The sequence below is a fragment of the Grampus griseus genome (assembly GCF_964374135.1).
Source record: "Grampus griseus genome assembly, chromosome: 4".
Taxonomy (NCBI): Eukaryota; Metazoa; Chordata; class Mammalia; order Artiodactyla; family Delphinidae; genus Grampus; species Grampus griseus.
This window is the reverse complement of record NC_138997.1, coordinates 83,255,576-83,267,861: the sequence shown is the minus strand read 5'-3', so window position 1 is coordinate 83,267,861 and position 12,286 is coordinate 83,255,576. Positions and strand designations below refer to the sequence as shown.

General features: G+C 36.7%; 1 protein-coding gene across 1 annotated transcript in view; it reads right to left on the bottom strand.

The window, feature by feature from the left end:
• The window catches only part of ARAP2 (ArfGAP with RhoGAP domain, ankyrin repeat and PH domain 2), a gene marked incomplete at both ends in the record, with an annotated part of 182,354 nt that extends 170,293 nt beyond the window's left edge, over window positions 1-12,061 (bottom strand). The window contains one exon of the mRNA XM_082653125.1: window positions 11,154-12,061. Coding sequence (XP_082509251.1) covers window positions 11,154-12,061 — 908 coding nt within the window. The remainder of the gene's footprint in view (window positions 1-11,153) is intronic.
• Window positions 12,062-12,286: the final 225 nt, after the last annotated feature.

The following is a 12,286-nucleotide window of genomic DNA, read 5'->3' as shown; positions in this document are numbered from 1 at the left end:
ACTGGTCCACAAGAGACCTCCCAGCTCCATGTCACATCAAATGGCAAAAATCTCCCAGAGAACTCCATCTCAACGCCACGACCCAGCTCCACTCAATGACCAGCAAGGTACAGTGCTGGACACCCTATGCCAAACAACTAGCAAGACAGGAACACAACCCCACCCATTAGCAGAGAGGCTGCCAAAAATCATAATAAGGTCACAGACACCCCAAAACACACTACCAGATGTGGACCTACCCAACAGAAAGAAAAGATCCAGCCTCATCCACCAGAACACAGGCACTAGTCCCCTCCAGCAGGAAGCCTACACAAACCACTGAACCAGCCTTAGCCACTTGGGGCAGACACCAAAAGCAATGGGAACTACGAACCGGCAGCCTGCGAAAAGGAGACCTCAAATACAGTAAGTTAAGCACAATGAGAAGACACAGAAACACACAGCACATGAAGAAGCAAGGTAAAAACCCACCAGACCTAACAAATGAAGAGGGAATAGGCAGTCTACCTGAAAAAGAATTCGGAATAATGATAGAAAAGATGATCCACAATCTTGGAAATAGAATGGAGAAAATACAAGAAATGTTTAACACCGACCTAGAAGAACTAAAGAGCAAACAAACAATGATGAACAACACAATAAATGAAATTAAAAATTCTCTACAAAGGATCAGTAGCAGATTAACTGAGGCAGAAGAACGGATAAGTGACCTGGAAAATAAAATAGTGGAAATAAGTACTGTAGAGCAGAATAAAGAAAATAGAATGAAAAGAATTGAGGACAGTCTCAGAGACTTCTGGGAAAACATTAAATGCACCAACATTCGAAACATAGAGGTCCCAGAAGAAGAAGAGAAAAAGAAAGGGACTGAGAAAATATTTGAAGAGATTATAGTTGAAAACTTCCCTAATATGGGAAAGGAAATAGTCAAGTCCAGGAAGCACAGAGAGTCCCATACAGGATAAATTCAATGAGAAATACACCAAGACACATATTGATCAAACTATCAAAAATTAAATACAAAGAAAAAATATTAAAAGCAGCAAGGGAAAACCAACAAATAACACATAAGGGAATCCCCATAAGGTTAACAGCTGATCTTTCAGCAAAAACTCTGCAAGACAGAAGGGAGTGGCAGGATATATTTAACGTGATGAAAGGGAAAAATCTACAACCAAGATTACTCTACCCAGCAATGATCTCATTCAGATTTGACGGAGAAATTAAAACCTTTACAGACAAGCAAAGCTAAGACAATTCAGCACCACCAACTAGCTTTACAACAAATGCTAAAGGAACTTCTCTAGGGAGGAAACACAAGAGAAGGAAAAGACCTAAAATAACAAACCCAAAACAATTACGAAAATGGTAATAGGAACATACATATCGATAATTACCTTAAATGTAAATGGATTAAATGCTCCAACCAAAAGACATAGACTGGTTGAAGGGAGACAAAAACAAGACCCATATATATGCTGTCAACAAGAAACCCACTTCAGACCCAGGGACACATACAGACTGAAAGTGAGGGTATGGAAAAAGATATTCCATGAAAATGGAAACAAAGCTGGAGTAGCACTTCTCACACCAGACAAAACAGACTATAAAACAAAGACTTTTACAAGAGACAAAGAAGGACACTATAATGATCAAGGGATCAATCCAAGAAGAAGATATAACAATTATAAATATATTTGCACCCAACGGAGGAGCACCTCAATACATAAGGCAACTGCTAACAGCTATAAAAGAGGAAATCGACAGTAACACAATCATAGTAGGGGACTTTAACACCCCACTTTCACCAACGGACAGATCGTCCAAAATGAAAATAAAAAAGGAAACACAACCTTTAAATGATACATTAAACAAATTGGACTTAATTGCTATTTACAAGACATTCCATCCAAAAACAACAGAATACATATTCTTCTCAAATGCTCATAGAACATTCTCCAGGATAGATCATATCTTGGGTTACAAATCAAGCCTTGGTAAATTTAAGAAAACTGAAATTGTTTCAAGTATCTTTTCCAACCACAACGTTATGAGACTAGATATCAATTACAGGAAAAAATCTGTATAAAATACAAACACATGGAGGCTAAACAATACACTACTTAATAACCAACAGATCACTGAAGAAATCAAAGAGAAAATCAAAAAATACCTAGAAACAAATGACAATGAAAACACGACGACCCAAAACATAAGGGATGCAGCAAAAGCAGTTCTAAGACGGAAGTTTATAGCAATACAATCCTACCTTAAGAAACAAGAAACATCTCAAATAAACAGCCTAAACTTACAACTAACACAATTAGAGAAAGAAGAACAAAAAAAACCCAAAGTTAGCAGAAGGAAAGTAATCATAAAGATCAAATCAGAAATAAAAGGAAAAGAAATGAAGGAAACAATAGCAAAGATCAATAAAACTAAAAGATGGTTCTTTGAGAAGATAAATAAAACTGATAAACCATTAGCCAGACTCATCAAGAAAAAAGGAAGACTCCAATCAACAGAATTAGAAATGAAAAAGGAGAAGTAACAACTGATACTGCAGAAATACAAAGGATCATGAGAGATTACTACAAGCAACTATATGCCAATAAAGTGGACAAACTTAAAGAAATGGACAAATCTTAGAAACGCAAAACCTTCCGAGACTGAACCAGGAAGAAATAGAAAATATGAACAGACCAATCACAGCACTGAAATTGAAACTGTGATTAAAAATCTTCCAATAGGGCTTCCCTGGTGGCGCAGTGGTTGAGAGTCCGCCTGCCGAGGCAGGGGACACGGGTTCGTGACCTGGTCTGGGAGGATCCCACATGCCGCGGAGCGGCTGGGCCTGTGAGCCATGGCCACTGAGCCTGCACGTCCAGAGCCTGTGCTCTGCAATGGGAGAGGCCACAACAGTGAGAGGCCCACGTACTGCCAAAAAAAAAAAAAAAAAAAAAAAAATCTTCCAATAAACAAAAGCCCAAGACCAGATGGCTTCAGAGGTGAATTCTATCAAACATTTAGAAAAGAGTTAACACCTATCCTTCTCAAATTCTTCCAAAAGATAGCAGAGGGAAGAACACTCCCAAACTCATTCTACGAGGCCACCATCACCCTGATACCAAAACCAGACAAAGATGTCACAAAAAAAGAAAACTACAGGCCAATATCACTGATGAACATAGATGTAAAAATCCTAAACAAAATACTAACAAACAGAATCCAACAGCACATTAAAAGGATCATACACTATGATCAACTGGCATTTATCCCAGGAATGCAAGGATTCTTCAATATACTCAAATCAATCAATGTGATACACCATATTAACAAATTGAAGGAGAAAACCCACATGATCATCTCAATAGATGCAGAAAAAGCTTTCGACAAATTCAACACCCATCTATGATAAAAACCCTCCAGAAAGTAGGCATAGAGGGAACTTACCTCAACATAATAAAGGCCATATATGACAAACGCAGAGCCAACATCGTCCTCAATGGTGAAAAACTGAAACCAATTCCACTAAGATCAGGAAAAAGACAAGGTTGCCCATTCTCACCACTATTATTCAACACAGTTTTGGAAGTTTTAGCTGCAGCAATCAGAGAAGAAAAAGAAATAAAAGGAATCCAAATTGGCAAAGAAGAAGTAAAGCTGTCTCTGTTTGCAGATGACATGATACTAAACACAGAGAATTCTAAAGATGTTACCAAAAAACTACTAGAGCTAATCAATGAATTTGGTAAAGCAGCAGGATACAAAATTAAGCACAGAAATCTCTTGCATTCCTATAAACTAATGATGAAAAATCTGCAAGTGAAATCAAGAAAACACTCCCATTTGCCACTGCAACAAAAAGAATAAAATATCTAGGAATGAACCTACCTAAGGAGACAAAAGACCTGTATGCAGAAAATTATAAGACACTGATGAAAGTAATTAAAAATGATACAAATAGATGGAGAGATAGACCATGTTCTTAGATTGGAAGAATCAACATTTTGAAAATGACTCTACTACCCAAAGCAATCTACAGATTCAATCCCTATCAAACTACCACTGGCATTTTTCACAGAACTAGAACAAAAAAATTTCACAGTTTGTATGGAAACACAAAAGACCCCGAACAGTCAAAGCAGTCTTGAGAAAGAGAAACGGAGCTGGAGGAATCAAGCTACCTGACCTCAGACTATACTACAAAACTACAGTAATCAAGACACTATGGTACTGGCACAAAAACAGAAATATAGATCAATGGAACAGGATAGAAAGCCCAGAGATAAACCCAAGCAAATATGGTCACCTTATCTTTGATAAAGGAGGCAAGAATATACAATGGAGAAAAGACAGCCTCTTCAATAAGTGGTGCTGGGAAAACTGGACAGTTACATGTAAAAGAATGAAATTAGAACACTTCCTAACACCATACACAAAAATAAACTCAAAATGGATTAAAGACCTAAATGTAAGCCCAGACACTATCAAACTCTTAGGGGAAAACATAGGCAGAACACCCTATGACATAAATCACAGCAAGATCCTTTTTGAACCACCTCCTAGAGAAATGGAAATAAAAACAAAAATAAACAAATGGGACCTAATGAAACTGAAAAGCTTTTGCACAGCAAAGGAAACCATAAACAAGACCAAAAGACAACCCTCAGAATGGGAGAAAATATTTGCAAATGAAGCAACTGACAAAGGATTAATCTCCAGAATTTACAAGCAGCTCATGCAGCTCAATAACAAAAAAACAAACAACCCAATCCAAAAATAGGCAGAAGACCTAAACAGACATTTCTCCAAAGAAGATATACAGATTGCCAAGAAACACGTGAAAGCATGCTCAACATCATTAATCATTAGAGAAATGCAAATCAAAACTACAATGAGATATCATCTCACATCGGTCAGAATGGCCATCATCAAAAAATCTACAAACAATAAATGCTGAAGAGGGTGTGGAGAAAAGGGAAACCTCTTGCACTGTCGGTGGGAATGTAAATTGATACGGCCAATATGGAGAACAGTATGGAGGTTCCTTAAAAAACTAAAAATAGAACTGCCATATGACCCAGCAATCCCACTACTGGGCATATACCCTGAGAAAACCATAATTTAAAAGAGTCATGTACCACAATCTTCATTGCAGCTCTATTTACAATAGCCAAGACATGGAAGCAACCTAAGTGTCCATTGACAGATGAATGGATAAAGAAGATGTGGCACATATATACAATGGAATATTACTCAGCCATAAAAAGAAACGAAATTGAGTTATTTGTAGTGAGGTGGATGGATCTAGAGTCTGTCATACAGAGTGAGGTAAGTCAGAAGGAGAAAAACAAATACCGAGATCAGCTCGGTGCTTTGCGAGCACCTAGAGGGATGTGATAGGGAGGGTGGGAGGGAGGGAGATGCAAGAGGGAAGAGATATGGGAACATATGTATATGTATAGCTGATTCACTTTGTTATAAAGCAGAAATTAACACACCATTGTAAAGCAATTATACTCCAATAAAGATGCTAAAAAAAATAATGACAGTATATTGTTTGGGACATACTTAAGATGTAAAACTTTTTTAAAATGAGAGTAATCATCATTATTTAAAGTCAGGATAGAAGTTGTCTTTGGCTGGGGAGGGCACACAAGTTTACCAAAGGGTTGCAAAATAAGTCACCCTTTATTTGTGCATTATTTCCAGATTCTTGACACTGTTATATGGCTATAATCATTTCCTCAAATTTGTATGTCACTGACACAAATACATATTAATAATCTGAACCGCTGAGTAGAGCAGCACTCAAATTTTCTACATCTTTGGTAACTTGTGCTAATTATATATATTGCTAATTCTTATTAAGCATTTACTATATGTCAGACACAGTTCTCAAAATTTTATAAATACACACACACTCATAATGTATGTGTGTGTGTGTGTGTTTGTGTGTGTGTGTAGTCACAAACACCCGAAGAAGTAAGAACTATCATTTATCTGCATTTTTTAAGAAGATTGTCACACAAAGCAGTTAACTTACTTTTCCACAGTCACACAGCTCATAAGTAACTAACCTGGGATTCAAACTCAGGCAGTCTAGCTCCATAAGCCCTTTTCTAAGTCACCATGCTTAATAAAAAAACTCAACATTAACTTACTAAAAAAAAAAATGTAAATTAAAAAAAAGATTTTTGAATTATTTTAAGTACATCCATTAGTGGTATTTTTAAAGCATATTTTGTTGGTTTTACTTTTAGTCTGATAAATGTAAAGAAAAAAGTTTGTGATGATTTTTATTGATAGCTCTATTCAATATCCACCTGCAAGCAATTACCAAATCTATCAACCAAGCTCATTTGATCTACTGTAGATGAAAATTAGGTCAATACAGGAAACAAGCTGTTTTGAAAACTGGTGATTAGCAATTTATATTCTCATTTATCTATGAATAAATTATCACAAGCTATTTTATATTCTAATATCTATTATGCCCAAAGCATTTTGTTAGGGGTTTATATATCTACATCTCATATTTCATCCTCCTAATAGCCCACTGAGGTAGGACCTAGTGTCCTAATCCTACCAATAAGGAAAGGAAGTTCTCCCAGCCCAAGGCGCACAGCTAATAGGAGACAAAACCAACATTCGAGGTCAATTCCGTCTTGAGTGCAAAGCCCACGTTCTTTCCTTTCTCCCTCTTTCTGCCCTATTATTTCCCCATCAGTTATCCTAAAAACTGCGATTGCTTTTAAATTTGAAATACAAAGCATGGTTGATTAGCAAAAATTTAAAACCCATTTAGAAAAGCAGTAGCTATTATCATTTTTTGTTATTATGCTTTGGTGATCTTGGTCAAGTTACCCAACAGCCCTGAGCCTATTTTTCCTCATTTATTGAAGGGGAATAAAAAAAGAGTCTGCTGCCTATGAATATTATGAGGATTAATGAGATGATGTTTTTAAAGAGCATAAGGTGTGTGCCCTACACAATGTAAACACTCAGGTAGAATGAGCCAACTGTTATATTTTTTATTAGTGAAAAGAACGTTTGGTCTTCCTGGTACACTGAATATGCACAAAAGCTTCTTAAAGTCCTTAAAAGTATGAGAACTCTTCATTTGTAACAGTGAAAAAAAATAGTCAATGACCTAGTAGGGGAATAAACTGTGTTTTCCATCATTTAATAAAATACTATACAGCAATTATTGCTAAAATACGTGCATGGATGTGAACAAATCTCAAAAATAATATTAAAGGAAACACCAAGTTGCAAAAAAATAACTATGATTATCAAAGTGAATCTTCAACATGCCTACAGATGTTATGTGTTCACATATTTTTTATCACTAAAATTGCCAAGAATAGCAGAGGCATAAAGTTTAATTAACGTTAAAGATCTCTCTTTATGATCTACACTTACCTATTACTTAAGCAAGGCAGCCGTGCTTATCATTACACAGAATGTTTGTTTTAAAAAAAATGCAATTCTTACAATTCATAACAGACAAACTACAGGTCACTGTAGGATTGAATTCAAAAGAAAAACACCACAATCATTAGGCAGCAGTTGAAACTGCCTTGAGGTTACATAATGTCTAACTAAAACACACAAATCTGAATTCGGAAAACACAAGAGTGCATTAATTACAGCACAGACTATGAATATGAAATGTATAATGCACAGATAATTCTCAATCTACAAAGTTACAAAAAATGTCCTTAGGATAAGAATAAATAATTACAGAAGGATTACAGCACAAAAGTCTACATCATTATTGTGAAACTTTTTTCATCACCTAGCAGAAGCTTCAGTTCAAAATATATTTTTTCAAACAAAGAAGGGCTTTTCAAATTATGAATAAAGGGTACAAATGTTAATGTCTTTTCACTTGTAAAAAGGATCACACAGATATCTTTATCCTCTAACAATAAATCAAACAGTTAACTATTAATTTTGATTCATTATTTAGATATTCAAGTCAAAATTTGCAAATATTGAAATAATCAACCCATTTTATAAAAAGTCATTTTAAAGGAAAATGTCTGAATTTTAGAATGCTAAGCATTTTTCTGCTATAACATGAAATGTAAAGTTTTCCTTGAACATGGAAAGGATAGGATGAGTTTCTGTATTTTTCTAATTCAATGTAGCAAACAATTGCTTACCATTTTTCTGTACGTTTTTGGTTCATATGTATTTCAACATTAAAGTCTAAAATAGTTGCACCCATTTTTAATATCTATGTATTAATACATCTAGAGAAAAATATCTAAGATTTTTACTTTTAATAAAAAGTTCACAGGAGGCTGGAGACTTCAGGTTTAGAATTCAAATTTTTGAAAAGCCCTCAAACAGTCACTATAGCACCTCAGTCTTATAACAAGTTATAACAGATACTCCAGTCACAGTGCAGCCTTGCATACCACACTCCTCCCCTTTACCGCTGTTTCCTTATTTTTCCTTCCCCCCAAACATTCAAAGGCATGACACCTAAAAGACAGGGCTTTGACTGTGCCAAGGATAAAACAGTTACATGAAAGATGAATGAAAATCATTAAACTGGGGAGGAAGATAAGACAGGTTATCTCTTCAGTTGCTAAAGATACTTGTTCCTTCCTGCTTTGAGCACTAAGGAGGATCCTCCTGGAAGGATCACAAGACACACCTATGACTCCCAGGGAAGGGCAGCTGGTGAGACTTGCTTTCTGCTTGGAGACCTCTGTGGGAGACCTCCAGATGAGCTGATAAGGAAGAAGCTGGCTCTTCAAGCCTAGATCTGACCTGGGCCTCAAAAGATAGGACTTAAAAAAAGAGATCCTGAGGTCCAGTGTCCAGCATAGCCCCACCCAGCCCAGCCTTCCCAAAAGGAGCAGACAGGAGTTCAGGGAAGAAGCCCAAGGCAAGGACAAACATAACCCATTTGACTGGCAAGTTAATTGCATCAGATAAATTGGCAGTGGGTGGTGGGGTGAGGGTACATGTCCAGGGAGATAGAAACAAAGCACCTCACACATCAGGAATACACATCCAGCATCATGTTCCTGTCAACACTTATATGAAATCTTTAAGGAGTAAAGAAATTATGTCCAAATCACTGACCACAAAGAAATATATTTATATGGTACAGCAAGAAATGTACTAAATATCGTTTAGATGTTATTTGATTAGAGAGGATCTCAGATTATATAAGCCACGGTTTCATTTTATAAAAGTCATAACACTGTAATTAGTTTGCAATTACTGTTTGCAGTTCAGGCAAGGACCACAAAGAAAAACAGTGAAGTCTGAAAATAATTTAATTTACTTTCTCATTTTATAATTTGATCACCAGAAATACCTAGTTACCATCTACTGCCATAATCAAAGAAGAAAAGAGAGGTGACAATGGGTTCTCTGGCAGTGCTATGATGAGGCTCCCGCTAAGCTCTTTACTACTAATTTCAACATTATTTTAATTCTCATTTTCAAAGACTCAGTCACAATGTGAATAACAAGTCTTTCACATGGTGCAAAGCTTACACTTAGAAGTAAATGAACATCAAAAGATTCTCAAAAATTTATGAAAAATAGCACAACTTATTTAAAACTTGAGCCAAATGTTTCTTATCTGAAGTTATCCTTATGGCTCGCAAAAGGATTCTGTTCCTGCAAAGACATAGCAGACCCTTCTCATTTACTTTCTTTTAATTGTTTAAAATTAGCAAAATATGCTAAAGCTATGGTGTCATACAAAAATTGGTGATCTTCTACTTTCCTAAGAAATACTCCATTTCTTATATATGCAATCAACACTTTTAAGAATATTTACTAAATGAGTGGTTAGGAAAGTGTGTTATAGAGTCAGATGTACTGGAATGAAATCCCAGTTCACCACCCATGTGATCCTAGAAAAATTAACCTAAGGCTCAGTTACCTCATAAGAAAATGGAGGAATAATACCTATTTCAGAGGGCCAATGTGAGAATTAGATAACCCATGGAAAATTATAAGCCAAACCAGCTTCTAGGTGTTTAATAAATGATACTGCCAATTGATTTCCCAGTAAATACTCAATATTGCCATTGGCACCAGGGATGCCATGATAAAGACAAATTAATTAGGGCCTCTGCCCTCAAAAAGTTTACACTCTAGTGGGAGGTACTTAACATGGTCTTGTAAATTGCCGTTTTCTCTTGCATGTACTAAATTTCCATATTTTTCTCTTGTAAATACAACCAAGATCCAGCACCAGGGACAGACTGGATACACAGGGAGACAAAGGGGGAATGAGAACCTTGCAGAAATGCCAGCCTAGAGCCTGTTTACAGGAATCTGTAATTGCACTTAGTGCCACAGCGGTAAGGATTGAACTTAAACAACCTCATGACTCCCAACAGAGACAAGTGTTAGCTTTTAGTGAATTAAAAAAAAAAAAAAAAATCCCACCACAACCCTGAAGAAAACCACATCTTAGGTGTAACTTTGAGAAATGGTTGAAAGCTCTCCCTGCTATAAGTCAGCTCCTCTTAGACTCCACAGTTACCTCAGGGTACCAATGACCCAACAGGCCGGTAGGCCCCCTCTTCAGCGTTCTTGGTCTCCAGCTGAAGTGGTCTCATATTGTACTGCTACTACTTTTTACATGTCTTCTACACTACACTCAAGCCCCTTTTTTTCTCTCTACCTCCTCCGCATCTAGTGCCGTGACCAGTACCAAGCAAGTGCTCGCTAGATGCGTGGTGAATGATTAATTCGTGCCAATCATGTCAGGTAGTAGAGATACAGTCATTAGGAACATGGCCCCTGCCAAAAAACGCATAACCTAGTGGGGAGATAGAGTCAGCAATTCAAATATAAAGTGCACTCATGGAAGAATATAATACCAGGCATGGAGGAAGGTACAGGAAAGAATGTCCAGGCAGAATTAGGGGAAATGAAGTCCCCCAATTAAATAGGAGAAAGCTGAAGAGTCCCAGGAAGTTTTAAGTTGGAAACCGACTCTGGGCAGTGGTGTACAAGAGAGATGGTATGACAAAAAATTTCAGAAGAAGGAAAAGGTTGGTTGAATGGGTCAAATTTAGAAATGAACACTGAAAATAAAATTGTTAAAAAATAACTAAATTCCCCCAAATTGAATACACACAACTTATTATAAAAATTCTTACCTCCCTGAAATTCCTTTTGCTGACCCTGGAATCTCTGGTACAGGCCGATGTCTTAGCAGAAAAGATCGAGATGGTCTTGAAACCAACTTGCTACGACTTCTCATAGGTGTTAGGACTGGCGATGACGGAACATACAAATCATTTACAACCATTTCTCCTTGAAATTGAAAGAATGGGGATGGTGGTGAGCTTTCTAATAAACCATTAGTTCCACTTCCAGAATTTGCTTCTGATACGGAACAGTCAGGGGAAGAAAGGAATTCAGGGTCTGCACTAGGAAGCTTGCTCACATTTTCTGAGATCAAATCAACATTTTTTGTTGGTTCTTCTTCGGTTGTACAGTCGATAGTCTTTTGTGCAGTCAAAGATTCCACGTCAGTAATTTCACTACCCAATAAAGAATCTTGAAAAGAATCTGAATTCAGGTGTGGTTCTTCTTCCGGAATGGGAAAGTTGTATGTAGGAAGAGTCTGCTTATCATCTGATTTAAAAGACTGGCTATTTTCCACACTAACTTCATTTTGATCAAGACTTTTTGTAACAGTCTCCAACTGCATTGGGCTGGGTGTCTGAACACTGTGTGAATCTGAAAGTTCTAGGCAGGTATTCTGAGCAGAAGATGGAGCATGGTGATCCTCTGAAGTCTCATGATTCTTCTTTGTTTTATGGACATTTGCATATATTGAGATATCTTGCATTTTTGACAGGATTATCTGTAACTGTTTAAGTATCCTCCTCCGGTGTCCTGTAGGTGATATTCCAACTTTGAGGAGCACGCTGTCATTTATTTCTGCACAGTCCCTTACATTATTAAAACCAAATTCGCGGAAGCGTAAGAGGTACTGCTCCAAATTAATGCTCATTAGGAAATCTTTGATATCAACATTCACTTCACTGACTGAGGACATAATGGTGGCTTCATTACTAGGCAATATGATAGAAGCAGTACAATGCAATACACACACAAGAGGGTGCACTTCTGTATTGGATTTTCCTCTATCACTTATCTCAAAATGTTATTTTCTGCACAGTGAATGCTTTATGAACTTAAGCCTAGAAAAAAAGAAAAGCAATATATCAGGACATTTTTGGTATTAAAACTAGTTTCACATTATAAATGTTCTCTGAAGAAA